The sequence below is a fragment of the Chiloscyllium plagiosum genome, unplaced genomic scaffold (genome assembly GCF_037043375.1).
Source record: "Chiloscyllium plagiosum isolate Xiang-an unplaced genomic scaffold, Cpla_swu_hap1 HiC_scaffold_34, whole genome shotgun sequence".
NCBI classification, from domain to species: Eukaryota; Metazoa; Chordata; class Chondrichthyes; order Orectolobiformes; family Hemiscylliidae; genus Chiloscyllium; species Chiloscyllium plagiosum.
In genome coordinates this window covers 29163587-29189271 of record NW_028270172.1, presented here as the reverse complement: position 1 = coordinate 29189271, position 25685 = coordinate 29163587, and the positions used below count along the sequence as shown (strand labels likewise).

Genomic DNA, 25685 nt, shown 5'->3' with positions numbered 1-25685 from the left:
CAGTATAGCACAGGAACAAGCCCTTCAGCCCACCAAATCTCCATCAACTATGATGCCAATCTAAACTCATCCAATCTGCGTGCACATAGTTTACCTTCTCCTTCCTACCTGTGCGTGTCTGTCTAAATAACTCCTTGTTTTATTTGTTTCTACCACCTCCCTGGTAGTGTTTTCGAGGGCACTTTAATCTTCTGTGCAAAAATAACTTGCCTCATATCTCTAAACTTTCCCCCCGTACCTTAAACCCCTGGTCTCTAATAGACATTTCCACCTTGGGGAAAAATACTACTATCCAATCTATGCCTCTCATAATTTGTATATTTCTATCAGGTTGCCCCTCAGCCTCTGACATTCTAAAGAAAACAATCCAAGTTTGTACAATTCACTGCAATGCAAGTAACATCCTGATATACAGCAGCATCTAAGGAGCAGGAGAATCAACAGTTTGGACATAAGCCCTTCATCAGCAATGTTCCTCGGATGCTGCTGGACCTGCTGTGCTTTTCCAGCACCACACACTCAACTCTGATCTCCAGCATCTGTAGTCCGCATTTTCTCCTAACATCCTGATATACCTCTTTTGCACATTCTCCAAAGTCTCCACACATTCCCTCCTGTAGTGCAGCAACCAGAGCTGCACACGATATTCCAAATGTGGCCGAACTAAAGTTTTACACAGCTTCAACATGACTCGCTAGAATTTATATTCAATGCTCTGACCAATGAAGACAAGCATTATGGAAACTTACAACCCAAGATCCCTCTGAATATCAATGCTCCCAAGGATCCTGCCATTTACCGAATACTTTCCTTATGTATTTGCTTCCCAAAATACGTCACCTCACTCGCCTGGATTTAACTCCATCCGCCATTTCTCCATCCAACTGATTTACATTCTGCTGTATTCCTTGAAAACCTTCCTCACTATTCACAAATTCTCCAATTTTCATGTTGTCTGCAAACTTACTAATTGGACCACCCACGTTCTCATCCAAATCATTTATATATATTACAAAGTCCCAGCACTGACCCTTGTGGGACACCATTGGTCACAGACCTCCAGTCAGAAAAACAGCACTCCATAACTACCCTGTGTCTTTATGACCAAGCCATATTTTGTGAATTTGATGACAATTGCTACAATTTTGATTTTCTACATTTAATGTTGACTTGGGTTCTGTGACAGGCAACAGACATCATTTTTCTAATGATCAGAAATGTGCATTTTGCTGCCCAGTAGCTAGATACCAAAGGTGAGACACAATTATCAAAATATACCCGACATACTCATTACTGAAATGTATCAGATGCTGCCATATAACTTACCACCCTGTAACAGGCAGATTGTAAATGAGCACTCACCTTTAGTGTGTTTGGCTTTATCAATAAGAAGCCTTAGCAAAACTAACATCAACAAGGGTCAGGGGAAAATTCTCTAATGGTTAGAATTATGCATGGCACAAACGAAATTGACTGCGGTTGTCGGAGGTCAACCATCTCAGTCGCAGTACATGACTGCAGGAATTCTCCAGGGGAGTATCCTTGACCCAACCATCTTCAGCTGCTTTATCAACAAACTTCCCTCCATCACAAGAACACTGCACAATTTCATTTAAGATACTGATATAGCCTATGCTCTCATGCAGCAAGATGCAGTCAACATCCAGTCTTCAGCTTAAAAGTAGTGTGAGATGTTGTGCATTGAGATGAAAGGTCTTTGCCGAAAATGTTGATTTTGCTGCTCCTCGGATGCTGCCTGACCTGCTGTGCTTTTCCAGCAGCACACTCTCGACTCGAGCAAGATATTGTGTTATAGCCGGTCTTTATTAATTCACTCACCAGCTTGCAATATTCATTAATACCATGTTTCTATTCAATCACTCATAACCCTTTACTAACCCGTTAATTACAATAGCATGGTCTCATTCATTCATTTACAAAACCACAGTCCTGTAGAATCCAAGTTTAAAACAATCCTTTCAAACCCATCACTGCATTCCCACACCTCATCAGCCCCTGCTACAAGCAGTGTTTACCTCAGTATACAGAACAATTTCACCTCCATCAAGTCTCCCTCACCAACCATCTCATACAGAACATGAGTGTGGTGCTGGAAGAGCACAGCAGGTCAGGCAACATCAGAGGAGCAGGAAAATTGACGTTTCGGGCAAAAGCCCTTCATCAAGAATCTTGATAAAAGGCTTTTGCCTGAAACATCGATATTCCTGCTCTTCGAATGCTGCCTGACATGCTGTGCTTTTCCAGCATCACACTCTTGACTCTAATCTCCCGGAGCTGCAGTACTCACTTTTACCTCATACAGAACAATACCATCCCTGTCGTGTCTCCACAAAACATCATAATATTATTTAGCCCTTTTAACTGGCCATTATCCCTTTAAGAAACTGGCTGACAAAACAGCACTTACATGAAATTGCATGAATGAATGAAACTCATACCTGCAAATTGTAAATAAATCTCACCACACAGCTGCAGTAATCAGTTTAATATCCTTTATTCGTTTTAAGATTTCTAACTTGTTTAAAGCATATAGGCCTAGTATTTTTACTAATATTTACTAATTTAAAAGATTAAAAAACTGACACCCCTTGTTTATACAAGCAAATCAGATAAACACCCTTAATCCCATCAGAAGTAACACCCAGCACTCTGTACATGTTTTAACTCATCTCCTGTCTTCCAGAAGCCTTTCAAACCTTTGTGTGCTATAGATTAAAAGATGCAGCACGATAGTAATGGGATTTTGATATGTGTAAGAGCTGCGTAAAAAGTGGCTCTTGTAAGATCAGTATTTCAGGATTCTATTGCTGCCTTGAACTTGTGCTGTAATTGCTGAAGGAAGAGGTTATTTTCATCACTCACCGATTTTGGTTATTATTTGAACACAACCTCACAACTTGGCGTAATTGACAGAATCGCTGGGGACACCAGCTAAACTGACTGGTTACTGACAGTTAGAGGGTAAAAAGCTTCCTTGTTAAGAGTTATGATCTAGTCCCTGAAGGCGATCCCAAACCTTTTGAGAGTTGGTTATTTTATTTCGAATCCCCTGCGTCTAGACTTCAGACCGGCTAACATGGTCTATGGCAGGGAAGTGCCTACAACACGTGAATTAGGGTAATTATGAGTGACCCCAGGCAATTGCCTACAACGTCCAAGAGGCTGGCGGGTCCCTCCTGACGTAACTGTGGAAGAAATGCTGCGGCAGTTGCAGAACTACCTTGAGGTACTGTTCTCATTAGGAAGACCCTAACCAAAATCGAGCAGAAACCATGTGCCCCAAGAACAGTGGACCCTAGATGACATGAGACAGGTCTGGGGAAAACCACCCAACAGAAAAATAAGGACAGAATTAAATGGTCCCTTGGATTAATGGGACAAATTCGCCAGAGAAATGAAGTCATGTCCCGATCAGCCCATGATTGTGAAGTTACCAAATTTAAAGAGCAATTAAAAGCAACTCAAGAACAGTTACAAAAAGATCCAAACAGGAAACAGCTCACATTAAAAATCAGCAGCTTGAAAAAGAGAACAAGAAACTGAAGGATGAGATAACAGTCCGGTCAGTTTCTTCCCCGGTTCCCAAGCTCTCTCAGAATTTGTACCCGACCGCCCGAGATAGCCACGAAGGGATTCAGACAAACAAAGCTACTGCCCTTGGGAAACAGAGGGACTCTAGCAGTGAAAAGTGACGAGGACTGTATATCCCGTGTATCATTTTTATAGCCCCTTAAAACCAGGAAAGTAAACATTCAAAATATGGTCATGCAGAGATTAGAGGATAACAGTGAGGAGGATGTTCTGGTACTGCAGACTGAAATGTACACTGTGCAAGTATCTGCAACTCCTAAGAGTACAGACAGGTGATCTAAAGAAATGTCTCACCTGAAGAAGGGGCCAATGAAGACATGGGAAAGACTAGATCGGTTAAGGGGAATATATATGCTCCACCTGTGGAATGGTGTACAAATTTTGAATGTTATTGTAACTAAATGAGGCGGATGCCACCTCCATGAGGCAGTCAAAGGTGCGCTTGGAGAGTAATGGAAGCTGCAAGCTGGCTGGACAGCAATAAAACAGTGTACAAGGGTATAGTCCACATAAGACCAACTGGACAAAAGCCACAGCTTGTTTTCAAAAACCCACAGAAGTCACAGAAATTGAGGAAAGGTTTAGAATGACCTGGAAAGAATATACAGAAGTCCCAAATGTGCAGGATGACAAGGATTTTGAATATCGCCATTATGACCCACTGAAATCTGCTTTTGTGGCCAGAGTTAAACCAGAGTTCACTAAAATGTTAAAACTCACTAAACCGGATTGGGACCAGAGCAGTACTAATTACCATGACTTGATGGGCCCAGCCACCCCCCTACTGAATAGCAAGTCCTTCAGGCAGGACAAATGAAACAGACTGCCAGTAACCCCAGGAAGACCCAAGACAAACCCCAGGGAAATGTTATGTCTGTGGGAAGGAAGGCCACTTGGCCAGGTGGTGCTGGCAAAAAGGAAAAGGGAGAAGTTGCCTAAAAAGCAATGAGGAAAAGGAGACCCTGGAATCTGGGAGCAACACCAATCTCGTAGAACGATTTAAAAAGATAACCATCCAACAGCAGTAGGAGCTGCTAAAGTTGACAAAAAACTGAAAGAGCCCACTCTGTGCCCCCTACGCTCCCACTGGCTTTATGCCAGCAAGATGAGATAGACTACATGTGAACAGGAGGGCAGGCGACCTGGACATTCATTGCCTTTTGGATACAGGAGCAGAATTGGCGTGCCTATCCCAGAGGAATGAGACCAAAGTCCTGCTAGATGGGACAGTGAGAACAACTCACGGAGCAGGAGCTGATAGGATTGAAATCAAACGGACCAAACCCATACACCTTGAATTCAGCCCCCACGAGTTAGTAATCTTTATATGGTAGGACCTGTAGTTCAGCCATTCCTCGGGATGGATATCCTCACCCAGCTGAATTCCTCTTTACATTTCAAAGATGGATGGGTAACATGGTCCAGCAGAAACGTAGAAAGGGAAGAACTAGAAGGCAAGGATGACTGTCCTTTACTGAAAATAGAACCCGCCACTTTTATAGGAATACCTCCACCTTGTACCAAACAGGAAAAAGGGACTTTAATAAAAAACACACAGCACTTATAAACAGCCCAGTGCTGCCCAGGTGAAAGGCAAGTGGGGAATGGATATTAACTACAGTTGGCAGGAAAACCGGATGGGCTGTCACGACAGTGCTGAATGTCATGACATTGGGAAGCCTATCCATGGAGCATCTGCACAGCCAGCAGAGTTACAGGCCCTGACTGAAGCCTGCAGAGCAGCAGAGGCTTAGTCTACCAACTTTTACACAGACTCCTGCTATGCAGCAGACTGTCATCTTATTATCTTACTGTCAGGTACTAACTAATGCTGCAAGTTCTGCTCCCTCACAGGTATTGGCTGCCTGGCACCACTTGCTGGAGGGACGGTACCACACTTTTCCAACCGAATGGGTTCTTGTGAAAAAGACCCACAAGGAACCTTTAGGTGTGAAGTGGCAAGGATCTTACCAGTACTGTCAAGGTCCAAGGAAAGGAGGCCTGGATTCATATCTCACAATAAACTGGACCAGACACTGACTGACCACCATGATGTTTGTTATTGTTATTTCAACAGTACATGTTTTCTTTTTGTGAAGTGTAGTTGCCAAACTGTTGAAAGTCTGTAAGCTAGGATAAGGATTGTAAGAGATCTCAATAGAATCAAGGGGGTGGGGTGGGAGTGGGGATGGTGAGATATTGTGTTATGAGGCAGTGTGTTATAGGCTATCTTCATTAACTCATTTGCCAATTTGCTATTTTCATTATCAGGCTCCCATTCATTCATTCATAACCCTTTACTAGCCTGTTATTTATTATAGCACAGTTCCATTCATTCATAAAACCACAGTCCTGTAGAATCCAAAATTAAAAACAACCCTTTCAAACCCATCATTGCATTCCCACACCTTATCAGCCTCTGCTACAAGCATGTTTACTTCAGCATACAGAACAATATCATCCCCAATAAGTCTCCCTCACCAACCATTAAAATGCAGAACAGTACCATCCCGGTCAAGTCTCCACAAAACATAACATTAATCAGCCCTTACCATCTCCTGGACGTGAATAGAGTAAGTACCTGTTAAGTACCTTTTAACTGGGCCATTAGCCTTTAAGAAACTAACTGACAAAATAGCATTTGCACGAAGTTGCATGAATGAATGAAACTCATACCGGCAAATAGTAAATAAATCTCACCACACAGCTGCAGTAATCGGTTTAACATCTTTTTTTATTGTAATGTCTAATTTAGAGCATATAGGCCTAGTATTTTAACATTTACTAATTTAAAAGACAAAAGAACTGACACTTCTTGATTATATGAGCAAACGAACAGACACACAATTCCATCAGAAGTAACAACCCAGCACATGTTTTAACCTATCTCCTGTCTCACAGGACAGAAGTCCTTCAAACCTTTGTGTACTATAGATAAAAAATGTAAAAACGGTAATGGATTTTAATATATGTAAGAATTGTCTATAAAGGGGCTCTTGTAAGAACTGTATTTTAGAATTCTCTGACTGCCTCAAAATTGTGCTGTGATTGCTGAATAAAGAGGCTATTTTCACCACTCATTGATTTCAGTTGTTAGTTGAACACGATCCCACAGTAACGTGCACCAAACAGATTCAAGGCAATGACCATCTCAAGACATAGCATTGTCATCACTGCATTCCCCACTAACATTCTGGGATTACTATTGAGCAGAAACGGAATTCGACTCGCCATAAAAACTGTGACGACAGGTCAGAGAATGGGAATTTTGTGGTATACAGTTCACTTTTTCACTACTAACGTGCATCTATCATCTAAAAGGCACAAGGTATGAGTGTGATGGAATACTTGCCACTTGCTTGAATGAGTGCAGCTCCACCAATATTCAAAAAGCTCAACACCATCAATATCAAAGCAGCCCACTACATTAGCACCCCATCCACTATCAGCATTTGCTTCCTTTACCACAGATGCAGAGTGACATTAGTCAATATCATCTACGTGCAGCAGTGCATGAACATACCCATAATTCTTTGACACCATTTTCCAAAATCATGACTGTAGAAGGCAGGGCAACAGATGCATGGAAACACCACAACTGCCAAGTTTCTCATACAAAACCAATATCCAATTAAGTCACCACTCCTTCACTGTCACTGGATCAAAGTTACGGTACTTGCTGCACAATGACATCATAGGTGTACCAACATTTTGAGTGTAGCAGCTTTAAAACGGCAGCTCACTACCATTATCTCAACGGTAACGGGGGAAAGTCCCAGGCTTTTGAAATATCAGGTATTATCTTTATACAAAGCATAGTTGCAAAAGTAAAGTCAAATGCATATCATCACCTTTGTCAATGTGTAAAACAAATCTGCCACAAACTTTCCATTTAAAAATATGGGGGCAGAATTTTCAAACTAGACACAAATTGCACTGGCTCAAGTTATGATTGCAAGATCACCAAGTTAAAATCTTATATGAATCAGTGCAATTGGACACTATTTAAAGAAATAATTGCTTATTATTCCTTTTTTTAAATGTAAGGGTGATAGTTAGGTCATTATTCCTTCACTGTCATTGAGTCAATATCCTGGAACACCCTATCTAACAGCAGAGAAATCTACACTTCCAGAATGGCAGAAACCTGAGCCTGCCAACACCTTTTCACAGATAATTAGGTTTGGTCAATAAACACCAACTTCTTCAGCAATGCCAATATCCTATGAACAATTTCATTTTAAAATGCTAAGCAATGCAAATTCACATTTTTGAGAATTACTGACAAGAAACAGAACATTTTTACCAATTACTGGTTTTACTCAAATACCCAAAGTAGAGAATTTGATTTTTTTAACACTGAAAAGCTCTTATGCCTAAAGTTCCTCAAAAGAATACTGATTAGTGCAATTAATTAAAACTAGCCATGTGGATTAAGTCAACATTGGCCAGCCTCTAGCCCAATCTTTTTTAAACCAGTAGAAAAGATTGCAGAAACTGAATGCAGTACCAAACTTACATTTGAAACTCCATCTTCTGCAACAGTTTGGCTGATTTCAGATGAGTTGCACTGGAAAAGCCTCTGCAAGCTACTGAAAATCCAGCCTTGTATGGAATTCACAGACTTTTACATTATAAACTCAATCTTACCTAACCTCTGGGCTGTACAGCATTAACACAAACTCAATCTCTTGGTATCTGAGATAATTCAATGGCAAATGTATTCTCTGACCACCAAGCACATGATTTAAAAACTTTAATCAGTGCACCTGATGGCAAAGATCACACAAACCATTGTCCAATAAAACTACAAAACCAGTTCAGGTTCTACCATTTGAGAAGTTTGGAAACAACCCATCAAAAAAACTACTCCAGTGCATATACCTGCATCTTTCTGGATTACATTAAATAAACATCCATTATTAAATAGATCTTCACAATTCCTGTCTGTTTTATTGTTCTACTTGGAACGAATTCAAGGCAAAAGTCTCCTAGTGGAACATTGGAAATATATTAGGAAGGTCCTCAACACACCCCTGAAAAGATTAAACATTCCCACTGACTGGTGAGAGATCATGGCTTGCATCCAACCAAATATGGAGAAGATTCATTCAGGAATGCACCACTGTGTCCCTGATGTGCCCCAGAAGTGAGGTTGAGGTTTTGGAAAATTCACAAATTTCCAAACACTTCACCTACACAAGTGAATCAGAGAATCCCTACAGCGTGAAAGCAGGTCAGTCAGCCCACTGAGTCCACGCCAACCCTCCTAAGAGCACACCACTCCTCCCTGTAACTCTGCATTCCCTGTGGCTGATCCACATTGCCTGCACATCCTTAGAAACTTTGGGGAAATTTACCATGGCCAATCAACATTTCCTAGATGTCTTTGGACTGTAGGAAAAAACTGGAAGACAGGGAGGAAACCCATGCAGATGTGGGGAGAATGGGGAAACTCCACACAGGCAGTTGGCCCAAAACTGAAATCAGACCAGAGTTCCTGACACTGTGAGGCAGCAATGCTAATCACTGAGCCACCATGCCACCCAACTTTCAAGTACCACCTGCACACAGAGTCTGCATAATCAGAGATTGGATCACTGGATACTGCAATTGCTGTTAGTTCAGAGTGGAAGCAAGTGACCCTCAGTTCCAATATATTGTCGAAAATGACAGGGAACATCAGTCAAACACTTTGTAGGCTGAGCTCACAGCTTGAAGGGCCCAAGTAACGTGTCTGTCTTGTTGAAAAAAAATGTTTAAATAACGTCAGGTGAGAAGATGTCAATACGTTATCATGTATTTTTGCCATCATCATGCAGCGTCAGTAGAATCCTCCAGAGAAGGAATTGTCAACCTAGAAATCTTGTTTTTTTTGTCACATGAAAAAGTCTTTCCAAAAGCCGTGATCTAGCATCACTGTCAAACTTGAAATGGTTAGAGACAAAAAAAACTACAGATACTTGAATCCAAAGTAGACTGACAGAAGGCTGGAAGAACACAGAAAGCCAGGCAGCTTCATGAGGTGCAGAAGTCGACAGCCAAAATGTCGACATCTGCATCTCTTGATGGTCCCTGGCTTGCTGTGTTCTTCCAACCTTTCGCCTGCCCAAAACTTGAAATGGTGCATGCTTCTGGAATGTACATTTAGCCAGGACATTTTGAGTCCTTTGGCAGCTACCTATACTTAAAATTAAACCATTTAATAGTCAGCACTACCATAATCTCAGCTCAAGGTATCTAAAGGGCTTGATCGTTAAAATAAGTGGAATGAATCACTTGGAATAATATAAAATTCCCAGACTTGATGGTGCCAGATTTAACTCCCTACATATTGATTTACCTAATCTCAGCTGCAATGTCGTAAATCACCTCAGTGCCTCAGAAAGGCAGAACACCAAAGGGGAAAGACGTGGAATTAACCTCAGTTAAAACCAACAATTATGCATTTTTTATACATTATAACAAAAGAACAGCATTCTTTAAAAACTGATTCTGACTTTGCCAGCTGTTGTTTAGTTGACAGACTCTCACTGGAGTTGAGAAAGTTTAATGCATTCAGGATTTGAGCACTGGCGTTTAGGCTGATGCGTCAGTGCAGCACTGCTGGAGATGATACCTTTTGGATTACATTAAAAAGAGGCCTCATCTGTTAGGTGGACGTAAAGATCCCCTGACACTATTTCAAATAGGAGCACGAGTACTCCCCAGAGTCCTGGCCAATATTTATCCCTCAATACATTTCACAAAAACAGAGATCACCTCTCTTTATCACACTGTTGTTTGTGGGAATTTACTGTGCACAAACTAGCTGCTGCATTTCCTATGTTAAAAGTGACTGCACTTTAAAAGATATTAATTGGTTATAAGATGCTTTGTCAGATCAGCTGATCACAAATACGCTAGGTACATTGTATCGTTACAACACATTATGCACATTAAAACTGCATACCTATATTCTAGATTGTCACACATTGCTTAATCACACTTCACCAAATAGTTCATCAATTCATTTGCTTGGCTCAATTTGCAGTGACTAAAATTCTAAGTTGGTGAGTCACTTAGAACACAGTTGCAACAGTTAGAACACTTAAAAAAAAAATCAGACATCTTTCAAAAACAACTGACCCTTCCTTTGTAGGGAAGGAAGGTAAAATATAGCGTGAAGTTCCAGCAAATGTGTGTGTAAATCAATGTAACTGCGAGATGCAATGCAGTTCGCACCTGCAGAAGTAGTCTGACACCACTTTTAAGTTTTAGAATAGCTGTAGTAAAAACAGGAGCCTTTTCAATACAAAATTTGAAAACACATCGAATCATCATGGATTTTTTAAAAAAAAAACTAGAACAGACAGATTGACCTCTAGTAAAAAGATAGACTTGTACTTATAAAGAGCTTGTCACAACCATTGAATGTCGTCAAGTACTTCACAGCGAATGAAGTATGTTTGGAGTGTAGTCATTGTTGTAATGTAGAAATACAACAATCAAACACAGCAAAACTTCAGAAACAGTAATGTGGTATTGACCAACAAAATTGTTCTTGTGATGTTGATACAGAGATACATCTTGGGCAAGAGATTGGGGCAAATCTCCCTTGTTCTTTTGTGAAAGTGTTGTTTTTGGAATCTTTGACATTCATCCAAGCAGGCAACTTCTCATCCAAAAAAGACAGTGCGAAGCTCCTCCAGTGCTGCACAACAGCATCAGCCTTGATTTGTATGTTCGAGTTTAAAAGTGGATGTGGATGCTGTGGAATGGATGGGCATGGGCATGTAAGCTTCACTTTCCTTCAACTGAGACACAATGCCAGATCAACTCAGCTCAGCAATCCTATATTCCTCAACCAAACAAACAATCAGACAAAAACCATACCATACTACAGGGCACTTAGATTTAACTACTCATCACAAATAAAAGATAAATATTTTTTAAAAAGTCCCAAATGCTCAATTAAGAACAATGAGTTGTCAGTCATCTAGGGAATTTCCCCAACAGCTCAAAGTACTAATCAAACATTTCCAATAAATTGTGATTATTCATGCTCTATCAATGCTACATATTTCATATACAGTGTGCAAAATAAAATCAAGTGCCAAACAGTCATAGAGATGTACAGCACGGAAACAGAACCTTCAGCCCAACTTGTCCATGCAGACCAGATATGCCAACCCAACCTAGTCCCATCTGCCAACACCTGGCCCATATCCCTCCAAATCCTTCCTATTCATATACCCATCCAGATGGCTTTTAAATGTGGCAATTGTACCAGCCTCCACCACTTCTTCCGGCAGCTCATTCCACCCTGTGTGAAAACTTTGCCCCTTAGATCTCTTTTATATCTTTCCCCTCTCACCCTAAAACTATGCCCTCTAGTCCTGGACTCCCACACCCCAGGGAAAAAAACTGCCTATTTTATCCAATCCATGCCCCTCTTGATTTTGTAAACCTCTATAAGGTCACCCCTCAGTCTCCAACACTCTAGGGAAAACAGCCCTAGTCTATTTAACCTCTTCCTATAGCTCAAATCCTCCAACCCTGGCAACATCCTTACAAACCCTTTCAAGTTTCACTACATCTTTCCGATAGGAAGGAGACCAGAATTGCATGCAATATTCCAACAGTGGCCTAACCAAATATCCTGTACAGCCACAACATGACCTCCCAACTCCTGTACTCAATACTCTGACCAAAGCATACCAAACGCCGCCTTCGCTATCCTATTTACCTGCAACTCCACTTTCAAGATGCTATAAACCTGCACTCCAAGGTCCCTTTGTTCAGTAACATTTGCTAGGACCTTACCATTAAGGTGTGTAAGCCCTGCTAAGATTTGCTTTCCGAAAATGCAGCACCTCACATTTATCTAAATTAAAGTCCATCTAACACTTCTCAGCCCACTGGTCCATCTGATCTAGATCCCATTATAATCTGAGGTAACCTCCTTCGCGGCGGGGGGGGGGGGGGGAGAAGGGGGGGCGGCGGGGGGGGGGGGAGAGAAGGGGGGGTGGCGGGGGGGAGAGAAGGGGGGGCGGCGGGGGGGGGGAGAGAAGGGGGGGCGGCGGGGGGGGAGAGAAGGGGGGGTGGTGGGGGGGGGGGGAGAGAAGGGGGGGCGGCGGGGGGGGGGAGAGAAGGGGGGGCGGCGGGGGGGGGAGAGAAGGGGTGGCGGCGGGGGGGGGAGAGAAGGGGGGGAAGAGAAGGGGGGCGGCGGGGGGGGAAGAGAAGGGGGGGCGGCGGGGGGGAAGAGAAGGGGGGGCGGCGGGGGGAGAGAAGGGGGGGCGGCGGGGGGGGGGAGAGAAGGGGGGAGAGAGAAGGGGGGGCGGCGGGGGGGGAGAGAGAAGGGGGGGCGGTGGGGGGGGAGAGAGAGAAGGGGGGCGGCGGGGGGGGGGGGGGAGAGACGGGGGGGGAGAGAGAAGGGGGGGCGGCGGGGGGGGAGAGAGAAGGGGGGGAGGAGAGAAGGGGGGGCGGCGGGGGGGGAGGCGGGGGGGGAGGAGAGAAGGGGGGGGGCGGGGGGGGGGGAGAGAGAAGGGGGGGCGGGGGGGGGGAGAGAGAGGGGGGGGGGCGGGGGGGGGGGAGAGAGAGGGGGGGGGGCGGGGGGGGGGGAGAGAGAAGGGGGGGGGCGGGGGGGGGGGAGAGAGAAGGGGGGGCGGCGGGGAGGGGGGCGAGGAATGGGGAGGGGGGGCGAGGAATGGGGAGGGGGGGCGAGGAATGGGGAGGGGGGGCGAGGAATGGGGAGGGGGGGCGAGGAATGGGGAGGGGGGGCGAGGAATGGGGAGGGGGGGCGAGGAATGGGGAGGGGGGGCGAGGAATGGGGAGGGGGGGCGAGGAATGGGGAGGGGGGGCGAGGAATGGGGAGGGGGGGCGAGGAATGGGGAGGGGGGGCGAGGAATGGGGAGGGGGGGCGAGGAATGGGGAGGGGGGGCGAGGAATGGGGAGGGGGGGCGAGGAATGGGGAGGGGGGGCGAGGAATGGGGAGGGGGGGCGAGGAATGGGGAGGGGGGGCGAGGAATGGGGAGGGGGGGCGAGGAATGGGGAGGGGGGGCGAGGAATGGGGAGGGGGGGCGAGGAATGGGGAGGGGGGGCGAGGAATGGGGAGGGGGGGCGAGGAATGGGGAGGGGGGGCGAGGAATGGGGAGGGGGGGCGAGGAATGGGGAGGGGGGGCGAGGAATGGGGAGGGGGGGCGAGGAATGGGGAGGGGGGGCGAGGAATGGGGAGGGGGGGCGAGGAATGGGGAGGGGGGGCGAGGAATGGGGAGGGGGGGCGAGGAATGGGGAGGGGGGGCGAGGAATGGGGAGGGGGGGCGAGGAATGGGGAGGGGGGGCGAGGAATGGGGAGGGGGGGCGAGGAATGGGGAGGGGGGGCGAGGAATGGGGAGGGGGGGCGAGGAATGGGGAGGGGGGGCGAGGAATGGGGAGGGGGGGCGAGGAATGGGGAGGGGGGGCGAGGAATGGGGAGGGGGGGCGAGGAATGGGGAGGGGGGGCGAGGAATGGGGAGGGGGGGCGAGGAATGGGGAGGGGGGGCGAGGAATGGGGAGGGGGGGCGAGGAATGGGGAGGGGGGGCGAGGAATGGGGAGGGGGGGCGAGGAATGGGGAGGGGGGGCGAGGAATGGGGAGGGGGGGCGAGGAATGGGGAGGGGGGGCGAGGAATGGGGAGGGGGGGCGAGGAATGGGGAGGGGGGGCGAGGAATGGGGAGGGGGGGCGAGGAATGGGGAGGGGGGGCGAGGAATGGGGAGGGGGGGCGAGGAATGGGGAGGGGGGGCGAGGAATGGGGAGGGGGGGCGAGGAATGGGGAGGGGGGGCGAGGAATGGGGAGGGGGGGCGAGGAATGGGGAGGGGGGGCGAGGAATGGGGAGGGGGGGCGAGGAATGGGGAGGGGGGGCGAGGAATGGGGAGGGGGGGCGAGGAATGGGGAGGGGGGGCGAGGAATGGGGAGGGGGGGCGAGGAATGGGGGGGGGGCGAGGAATGGGGAGGGGGGGCGAGGAATGGGGAGGGGGGGCGAGGAATGGGGAGGGGGGGCGAGGAATGGGGAGGGGGGGCGAGGAATGGGGAGGGGGGGCGAGGAATGGGGAGGGGGGGCGAGGAATGGGGAGGGGGGGCGAGGAATGGGGAGGGGGGGCGAGGAATGGGGAGGGGGGGCGAGGAATGGGGAGGGGGGGCGAGGAATGGGGAGGGGGGGCGAGGAATGGGGAGGGGGGCGAGGAATGGGGAGGGGGGCGAGGAATGGGGAGGGGGGCGAGGAATGGGGAGGGGGGCGAGGAATGGGGAGGGGGGCGAGGAATGGGGAGGGGGGCGAGGAATGGGGAGGGGGGCGAGGAATGGGGAGGGGGGCGAGGAATGGGGAGGGGGGGCGAGGAATGGGGAGGGGGGCGAGGAATGGGGAGGGGGGCGAGGAATGGGGAGGGGGGCGAGGAATGGGGAGGGGGGCGAGGAATGGGGAGGGGGGCGAGGAATGGGGAGGGGGGCGAGGAATGGGGAGGGGGGCGAGGAATGGGGAGGGGGGCGAGGAATGGGGAGGGGGGCGAGGAATGGGGAGGGGGGCGAGGAATGGGGAGGGGGGCGAGGAATGGGGAGGGGGGCGAGGAATGGGGAGGGGGGCGAGGAATGGGGAGGGGGGCGAGGAATGGGGAGGGGGGCGAGGAATGGGGAGGGGGGCGAGGAATGGGGAGGGGGGCGAGGAATGGGGAGGGGGGCGAGGAATGGGGAGGGGGGCGAGGAATGGGGAGGGGGGCGAGGAATGGGGAGGGGGGGCGAGGAATGGGGAGGGGGGCGAGGAATGGGGAGGGGGGCGAGGAATGGGGAGGGGGGCGAGGAATGGGGAGGGGGGCGAGGAATGGGGAGGGGGGCGAGGAATGGGGAGGGGGGCGAGGAATGGGGAGGGGGGCGAGGAATGGGGAGGGGGGCGAGGAATGGGGAGGGGGGCGAGGAATGGGGAGGGGGGCGAGGAATGGGGAGGGGGGCGAGGAATGGGGAGGGGGGCGAGGAATGGGGAGGGGGGCGAGGAATGGGGAGGGGGGCGAGGAATGGGGAGGGGGGCGAGGAATGGGGAGGGGGGCGAGGAATGGGGAGGGGGGCGAGGAATGGGGAGGGGGGCGAGGAATGGGGAGGGGGGCGAGGAATGGGGAGGGGGGCGAGGAATGGGGAGGGGGGCGAGGAATGGGGAGGGGGGCGAGGAATGGGGAGGGGGGCGAGGAATGGGGAGGGGGGCGAGGAATGGGGAGGGGGGCGAGGAATGGGGAGGGGGGCGAGGAATGGGGAGGGGGGCGAGGAATGGGGAGGGGGGCGAGGAATGGGGAGGGGGGGCGAGGAATGGGGAGGGGGGGCGAGGAATGGGGAGGGGGGCGAAGGGTATCTTAACCTCTGAACTGAAAAATTCCCGCGCCGCCAGAGTGTTTTTGTTTTGGGCGAACGCTGCTTTCCTTTCTCCAGGTCTACCTGCTACCCCGTTCCCTCCGGGCCTTCCCCGAATGCAGTGAGCGGCCTGTTCAATTCCCCCGAGTCCTCGGCTCCTCCCCCGCAACCCCACGGTCGCTCTCACCCTCCTCGGTGCTCTCCATCTTGTCGGTGTTGACGGCCGAGATAGAGCGAGAGAGTGTGTGTGTGAGAGGCCTACGCAGGCCTCGGGCCCTCGCCCCTCTTCTCCTTTCTGTTGCTGCTGCCGTTCGGGCGGCTCCTGTCGGCCGCAGCCCTCACTGCGCCAGGGCGGGCGCTACGAACCGAGAAGAGCCCGCGGCGCGACACTGCCGCCCGCCACTGTTTACGACACGTCTCCACCCTCCCACACCCAGCGCCCCCCACAGGAGCCTGCGCGGAGGTGCGGCAACACTTTCCAGGTGGAGCCACGGGTCCCGCATCATGTTCCCAAACCCCAAAATACAGTACCTGCAACTCAGGTGTGCTTACACTCCCTCCCCCAACTCTTAACTGGAATGCAACCCAGCATACGACGAAAATAAAATTGTAAAAAACCTGCAGATGCTGGGAATCTGAAATAAAACTAAATTGCTGGAGAAATTCAACAGGTCAGGCAGCATCTATTAAGAGAAAGCAGTGCCTACGTTTTGAGTTCAGTGACCCTTTGTCAAGGCAAACCACATCCACTCTCTCCACAACAGTTGCTTAGTGCCATGATGTGGCAGTGCCGGTGTTGGACTGGTGTGGAGAAAGTCAGCAAGTCACACAACACTGCGTTATAGTCCAACAGGTTTATTTGAAGTCACAAGCTTTCAGAGTCATCAATTCACCTGATATTTCAATGCTCCAAAAGCTTGTGATTTCAAATAAACCTGTTGGAAAATAACCAGGTGTCATGTGACTTATGAAGTTGCTCATTGTCAGCGGTGTGTACCAATTAAAATATGCACCATAACAACTCACCAACAATCCTCACACCACACCTTTTAAACCCACAATCACTTCCATCTAGAAGGTTAAGGGTGGCAGACAAATGGGAATACCACCACCCACAAATTCCTTAAGCCACTCACCATCCTGAATTGGAAATATATCACTGTTCCTTCACCATGACTCAGTTAAAATCCCGGAACTCCTTTCCTACGACATGCATTAGTCTACTTATAATGCGTGGACTGCAGCAATTCAAGAAGACAGTTTGCTACCATCTTCCTAACAGGAACAAGGGACAAGCAGCAATGTCCAATTCCATGAACTAATAAGAAAAAAACTAAACATTGCGGACCCGAAAACAAAGTGCAAGGCAAACCACATCATGGAGAAGTGCAACAGTTCTGGCAGCCCTCTGGAGAGAAAAACAAAATCAACATTTACAATCTAAAGTCTCTTCTTTGGATAAATAAATCAACTGGATATCTGAACTAAAGGCATACTAAAAAGTGGTGCTGCTGTCAGGAATCTCAACTTTCAGGCGAGAGGCTCTATCTGCTTTGTTCTCAGCTTAATACAAAATGAAAAGTCTTCAAATAACTTGAAAGACCCTATACAGACAATAAGCGAAACTAATGTCATTTACAAAATACCGTGCAAGAACTGTAACAAACGCTACATTGGACAAACAGACAGAAAACTAGCCACCAGGATACATGAACATCAACTAGCCACAAAACGACATGACCCTTTCTCACGAATACCCTTACATACAGATAAGGATAAGGTTGATGCAGATTGATGTATACATTTTGAACTTCACCTTCAAAAACAAAACCTACAGACAAACAAATGGAAGATGCATGGGATCTCTGATATCAGGGTTCTTAGCAGAGACTTGAACAAACAGCTTTGCCAACCATCCAACCCAAACTTTGGGTCCACTATGTGGATGACACTTTTGTCATCACTAAACAAAATAAATTAGAGGAAATCTTCAAGACCATCAATAATACCCTCACTGCCATAAAATTCACTAAAGAGGAGGAAAAACAACAACAAACTGCCACTCCTAGATGTCACAGTAGAGCGAGCAGCCAATGGGGAACTTCAAATCAGCACCAACAGGAAAACAACACATAGGACCAAATATTGAACTACAGAAGCAATTATCCCAACATCCACAAAATAAACTGCATCAGAACATTATTTCAATGAGTCACCACACACTGCAGAGCAGAGGAAAATCACCTGTGTTCAAAAAGAATGGATACCCAATGAACACCATCCACTGATTTCTCAGTAACAAACCCAAACAAGCAGACAAAACGCGTCCAGAAACCCTAGCCACTCTCCCCTACATCAAAGACATCTCAGAAATGACTGCCAGACTACTCAGACCCCTTGGCATCATGGTAGCCGACAAACCCACCAACACACTAAAACAGCAGCTAATGAACTTGAAAGACCCTATACAGACAAGCAAAACTAATGTCATTTACAATATACTGTGCAAGAACTGTAACAAACACTACATTGGACAAACAGACAGAAAACTAGCCACCAGGATACATGAACATCAACTAGCCACAAAACGATATGACCCTCTCTCACTAGTATCCTTACATATAGATAAGGAAGGACACCACTTGGACTGGAACAACACATCCATCCCAGGGAAAGCCAAACAGAGACACGCATGAGAATTCCTAGAAGCATGGCATTCCAACCGGAACTCTATCAACAAACACATTGACTTGGACTCAATTTACCACTCCATGAAAAAAGAACCAGAAATGACATCACCAACCCAAAGAAACCTAAATATATAAATAGAAAGCAGGAGTCATCAGCAGTACTTTGTCCGGAGACTCACTGAAGATGTTACCTAGTATTGTGACGAAACATCTGAAAATGAACCTTCCAGTTCAGCGAGCAAACCTACATCCAGAAACCCAACCTGAGCTACAAATCTTCTCAAAACTCACTATTTCCCAAACTATTCTGATGTATAGCTTTTGCTTAAAATGTTCCCTTTTTCATATATTGATGGACAAAAATCATTAGAATACACAAAAGGTGATTGAATCAGCTAATAAATATTATTATGATATTAGCAATGATATTCACACAAGTCACTTTGCAAACCTGATCAATTTTGAAATGCATCTGATATGTTCTCACTAACACATTAGTTTGGTCATAGGGTACAAGGTACAGATGGTACAAAAAAAAGAAGAAAGATATATAACATTCATACATTTGATTTTAATTTGAAATCTCACTCAAGTAAAAGTAAGTGCAATTTATTATCTATGAGATTTCTGATAAGTCCTCCTTGAAGCTCATTACCTCATAATGTCAACAGCCACTTACATGAAATCTGGTTCAGTGGTGCTGGAAGAGCACAGCAAGTCAGGCAGCATCCGACGAGCAGCAGATGCTGCCTGAATTGCTGTGCTCTTCCAGCACCATTGATCCAGAATCTGGTTTCCAGCATCTGCAGGCATTGTTTTTACCTCACTTACATGAAATCTCCAGCACAAAAAGTTAGCATTTGGAAGAAGTGCCTCCTCCCAATTTAGTTACCCCCTTCCATGTTGTCTCATTCCCCTGTCCTATCTATGGACATTAAGCCTCCTTTTTAAGTGCACTTTTATCTTCTTCAACCATTCTACGTGACAGCAAGTTTCACATTCTCATTTCACTGTGTAAAGAAATTATTTGCTTTGTTTATTGTTATCTTATGTTCACAGTTCATTATTCTGGAGTTACCCACAACTGGAATTCACATTTACCTGATTTAAATTGGGAAAGTTCAAAGGGCTCTCTACAGCCAAATGGGCCTCAAATCTCTCAGCAGTTGTATCCACCCAATTTTGGTGGCCCCTCTATAATTTCCATTCAAATCCAATGACTTGAGATTTAAAAAAAGTAGTTTTGACTTTTTAAATCCAGTGACATACAATCTATGGTAGTGCAGAGAATAAAATTTCAGAAAGTAGAATGACCAAATTCCTTGCTGTCTCCTTCAATTAATCAATAATTACACTCAATGCTAATACCGCTAGAACACTAACTGTTTTGTAATAACCTCTATTGCTTTTTATTCTATTATACTGTGATATTATTTTAAAGGGCACAACTCATTTTAAAATCTTATTCCGCTGACTTGATCAGCACTAAAAGCTAATCTTGTGGGATTGTGCCATCAATAAACGTGTATGGCAAATATCAGAAGAAAGTTCCTCCTCCTTAGCCTATCAAATTTATGTATACTAGCTATGTTGTCACATTTAAGAAAACTCAAAAAAAGGATCTTAAAGTCACAGAATCATACAGGATGAAAACAGATCCTGCAGTCCAACTCAACTATACTGATAAGGTTTCCCAAACTAGTCCCATTTGCCGGCTTTGGCCCAGAACCGTCTAAACTTTTCCTATTCATGTACCTATCCAAATGTCTTTTCAATGTTGTAACTGTACCTGCATCTGCCACTTTATCTGGTAGTTCCTAGTTATGAACAGCGCAGCAGGTCAGGCAGCATCTAGGGAACAGGAGAATCGACGTTTCGGGCATTAGCCCTTCTTCAGGAATGAGCCATTCCTGAAGAAGGGCTAATGCCCGAAACGTCGATTCTCCCTTTCCCTAGATGCTGCCTGACCTGCTGCGCTTTTCCAGCAACACATTTCCATCTCTGATCTCCAGCATCTGCAGACCTCACTTTCTCCCTAGTTATGAACACCCCACCCTAGGGAAAAGACTTTTGCTATTCACTTTATCTGTGTCCCTCATGATTTTATAAAACTCTATCAGGTCACTGTCTAAACAACAGTGAAAAAAGTCCCAGCTTATCCAGCCTCTCCTTATAACTCAAACCATCCAGCCCCAGCAACATTCTGGTAAATCTTTTCTGAACCCTCTCCAATTTAATAATGTCCTTCCCATAGCAGGGTGAACTAGAACTGCATACAGTACGCCAAAAATGACCTCACCAACATCCTGCACAACCTTAACATGGCATCCCAACTCCTATAATCAATAGTCTAAGCAATGAAGGCAAGCATGCTAAATGCCTTCTTAACCACCCTGACTATCTGTGAAGCAACTTTCAAAGACCTCAACCCTGAGGTATCTCTGTTTGACAACATCAACCAGGGCCCTACCATTAACTGTATAAGTCCTGCCCTTTGTTCGCTTAATTTGCAACATAGCAGCCATAAGGGCGAAGCCTATATTTTTTTGGGTAGATTCATGTTTGTTCCAGCGCATCAGTTTGCTTGTCAGAATTTCTCAATGTCAGTAAATAATCTCTATTGAACAAACCAGTGGAAGTCAGAATGGCTTCAGGCATGCTCTCAAACCAAGGGTAGATATTTCTTAATCAACCTGTTTGGAGGTGGTCTAAAATACCACTGGGGTAATTTGGACTTGAACCTAGGCCTCCCAATGTAGAGGATGGGGCACTACCAGTCTACGACAAGAGAACCTTCAAAACAAGGGCGACACAAATGATATGACAATCTAGCTAAATCATCTGCCAGTAAATTTAAACAATAATTTGCAACACACAAGCAACTTAACCTGCTGAAATTCTCACTCACATCAGGGGCACTTGTGACAGTTGTATTGTTGCTACCTCTAAGCCAGGAGACCTGGGTTCAAATTCCACCTGCTCCAGGGGTGTGTAATAATTCTGAATAGATTGATTCAAAAATTTCTCTTCAGGAGCTTCAATGGATCTTCTGACACTACATGGCTAACTCCATGATAATTTAACATGTGAACCATAGGTAGCAACGTGTATGAGTAGTCCACAAAGGTTGAAGCTATGTGTCTCATGCTGGTGCTTTGCAGTAGACACATGATTGGTATTCTCCACTAACAGGAAGCCAAAGAGATGTCCTGTACACCGTCTGACTGATTAATATGGAATGAGTTTGTGTCAGTGAACTGTCAAGTATGTAGACCGTACCTTGGAAATGGTGGATTAGATCATACCATACGTGCCTTGGACTGTCTGCTGTGTGCCACGTACTCAACTGTGGTCAACCAGTCCATGCTTGCAAAATTCTGAACATAGTGTCCAACATTATATGTGATTCTGCTATTGGATACAATTTAATATAAATTAATATTTATGCTAAAAATTAATCTTAAACTGGAAACCAATTTATCAGTCAGAATCTGTGACTGATTTGCACGTATCAGAAGATATATTTTTCCATACACAGGGCACCGTTCTTTGTCAATATGTGAACGTGTTCCATATATTGCAACATTTTCAATGGGTTAGTTTTGGAAACAGCCAATCCTTCCTGTATCCCCAAGGCAACAATCTGACCAATCTGAATTGACTTGCCTAGATGGAATTTAATCAGTTAACTAAGCATGACAGAGAACATTTCATGCAGCTTTCCCATGCTAACAGCTAGTCAGCATCCTCTTTTCATACTGTTTAAATTGTTATTTGCTTTTCAAATTTGATTTCATTGCATTTTAGTCCTGATGAATACAAGATGAAAAGCTTTGACTTCATGTCAACTTTTATCAATGTTTAAATTCTATACTACCAAGCAATTATTAGTTCAGAAGACCCAAGGTTATATTAGAAACTGTGGATGCTTCCTTCTTTAATTAATCAATCTCTGAGAGGTAGAATGATTATCATTCACATGCTACCATGCTGTACACTCCTGTATACTGCTAGAGATTATAGTATTTCTATCCGTTCATAACCCTTCTTCATTTGTTGGGCAACTTTGTGTGAAGTGGTGTAGAGCTTCTTCAGTGTTGTTGGCAACTGCATTCAACCAGGCAAACGGAAAGTATTTCCTTACACCTCTCATTTGTCTCTTTATATATATTGGATTGACCTTGGAGGATCAGGATGCTAGATATTAACTGCAGAATTCCCATCTTCTGACCTATTTTATAGCTAAAGTATTTATCTGACGGGCCTGGTTCAGTTCAGTCTCTGGTTAATGGTAACTCCCAGGATGTGGATGGTGTGGTAATCATTGATGGTAGTGGCAATGAATATCAAGGAGAGATGGTTAGATTCTATCTTACGAGAAATGATTGTTTGGTAAGCGACATCCATGTCTCACTTAAGCCCAAGCCTGAAATGTTGTCTAGGTCTTATTTCATTGACTGCTTCATTATCTGAGGAACAACAATTGAGACTGAATGCTGTGAAACCATCAACAAACATCCCCACTTCTGACCTCATGATAGGGGAAATGTGATCAACATTTCAGTTTAAGATGTTTGCCTAAAATGCTGCAATGGGAACTCCTGCAAAAGCAACTCAGCCAGACCAAGTCCCCACCTTTTCCCCAAAAGACTGGCAAATATTTTTGCATCATTTAACTCTCCAATTCCCCATTGAAAGCCACAACTGAATCTGTCTTGACCACACTCCTAGGCAGTACATTCCAGACATAAAGCAAGGACTTCATAAAAACGTTGTAAAGTAATCAGGTGTAGAATATGAGAAAAGGGTCAGAAGACAAATTCTAATGGTGCATCACAAAAGTCATATTAAAAGCAATTTAAGTAGGAAATAAAACATTTACAATACCCAGAGAATGCGTGAAGAGGAAAATATGACAATTTGATGCAAAGCCAGACGGATAAATGGGGGTTTTGTAACTGATGCAAGATGTTTTACTGAAACATTATGGGAGATACATGGTTCTTAAGGGCTAACTGATGTTGATTTAGAAGCTTATTAGTAACCGATCCTTAGGATGTACAAGCACATTGCTATGCTGACATGATGGAGTTGGGAGGTGAAGCGATTAAAAAAAATGGCTTAAGTTTCTAGAAGAGCCCTTCCTGGAACTTAGTAAAGCCAAATGCGTTTTTTAACGTTGCTGATCTCATAAACCGCTGAATTTTTCTTTAAAAAATACGTTAAGAAATGCGTATTTGACTTTTAAACAATATTGCTGTAATATTTGCAATTTTAATTACATATAAATGAAGGACAACGGCAATTCTTTGACATTAGAAGACAAAACAGTGGACATCAGTAAAGGCAAGCTAATGTTTTTGGATTCTGGTCAAAAATGTCAATTGTAAGAAAGCTAAATTCATACACGTACCTGACCAGCTGAGCGTTTCCAGCATTTTTTTTAAATTTTCTTTTGTATTTCCTTAATCAGGTGCGAGGAACCTCAGGGATGCTGATTTAACGGCGTTAGGAAGAAGACCCAGAATTCTGCAACGACACCAAGTCAGCGAGAATCTTATTCGACAGGAAAAGGTGAGTGAGACAGGCTCTGTGAATGAAAGAGGTTCGCAGACTGGGACTGGTCACCTGACCAAGGGCTTTTGCTACACCGGGTTCCATGGTCGCCGGGCCCGGAGCTGCGCGTGCTCCTGGGGCTCTGCTCCTTTTCCTTTCTCATGTCAATGACAGCCAAGGGGGGCGCAAGGAAACATTATGACATGAAAGACAGCACTGTACCCACCCTCTTCACATATGAAATGCACAAAAGGTGCACCGGTATGTTGATAAACTTAAGAGTAGCATAATAAATGTTCTAGCCGGAAAGGCGTATCATTAATATATTACTATTTTTCAAGTAATTGCACGGATCTACCAGAGTCTTGTACTCTTGGAGTCAAAAGGCTATCGTGGCGCCGTGGCTTAGTTGGTTAAAGCGCCTGTCTAGTAAACAGGAGATCCTGGGTTCGAATCCCAGCGGTGCCTAGGTTTCATTTTCCACTCCAACTTCACTGTTTGTCAATTTCCCACTCACAACGTAGATGATGCATTAAACTTTTACATTTTAAATTAAGCATTTTTCGGTGTGTACTCAGGTGGCATTTTCTTGCATTGAATGTGTTTTACACCAGTAAATCTGTGACCGAAATCAATCCGTGTGAGGTCGCTCCAGTGCAGTTTCATTTTGGTCAAGTGTCAGCTGATGAACACTTCAAAAGAAATAACAAGAACGGCATCTCTTCTTTCGCCTTGAGTCTTCTCAGCAAAACATCTGTAACAGTGGAAGAGTCTTAGTTGAGGCGTTGCAGAGAATTTCTGCAAATTAACTCAAATCTTGAATTCATAAAACAACAGAAAACCACATTTATAGCTCCTACCATTTACTTATCAGGACCCGACTGCAGCAAAATGCAAATGATTTTCTTTTTCTCTTCATTCTGTACTTTTTCTTTATTCTATCTCAGCAGTTAAAACTTAGGTCAGTTAAAAGTCTGTTGAAACAATTTATAAGTCTCCTGGAGCTAGTCGTGTAAATAAATATACCTTTTATAATATATAGGAAAATATACAAGTGCCTTAAATTGCATCTATCTTTTTCGGTTTGTTCTGCTTACTGGTCAATATCTGTGAATTAAATTATTACACCGGTAATTCTTTTAGATTACATTTAGATATTTTCACAGTGTCATCTCCTTGGAAACATTTTCTTGGCAGCTCATCCATATTCTGTGACATATTTATGCAGGGAGAAAAGAGATATTCATGACTTCCTGTTATTCTTTTTAATGGAACTTAATATAATTACGGAGTCAGGGACCAGCTTTTCAGTCCTTCTGAAACAATTGCTGAAAAGGTACAGAGGGTGACAAGTTATTTAGCAAACTCGCATGCAAAGTCTTTGTTAAAATATGTCCAGTACAGATTTAATGAGACTTCATTATATGTCCCCAGGAGCTTGTATACTAGAGAAATCAAAATCTGCAGTTTGATGT

General features: G+C 45.5%; 1 protein-coding gene and 1 non-coding gene across 3 annotated transcripts in view; one reads left to right on the top strand and one right to left on the bottom strand.

Moving 5' to 3' along the window:
* The window catches only part of marchf6 (membrane-associated ring finger (C3HC4) 6), a 107258-nt gene extending 83017 nt beyond the window's left edge, over window positions 1-24241 (bottom strand). Inside the window, exon 1 of one of the 2 annotated variants that reach the window (XM_043719241.2) lies at window positions 24068-24241. In XM_043719241.2, the coding sequence (XP_043575176.1) occupies window positions 24068-24092 (25 nt within the window). In that variant the 5' untranslated portion in view covers window positions 24093-24241. Of the gene's footprint in view, window positions 1-16151; window positions 16338-24067 lie in introns of those variants that run through there. The other variant, XM_043719242.2, reaches the window with a different exon arrangement.
* A 363-nt stretch (window positions 24242-24604) lies between these two features.
* Window positions 24605-24678, top strand: trnat-agu (transfer RNA threonine (anticodon AGU)). Its single transcript has one exon. It is a non-coding gene; the product is annotated as a tRNA-Thr (tRNA).
* The last annotated feature ends 1007 nt before the right edge of the window (window positions 24679-25685 follow it).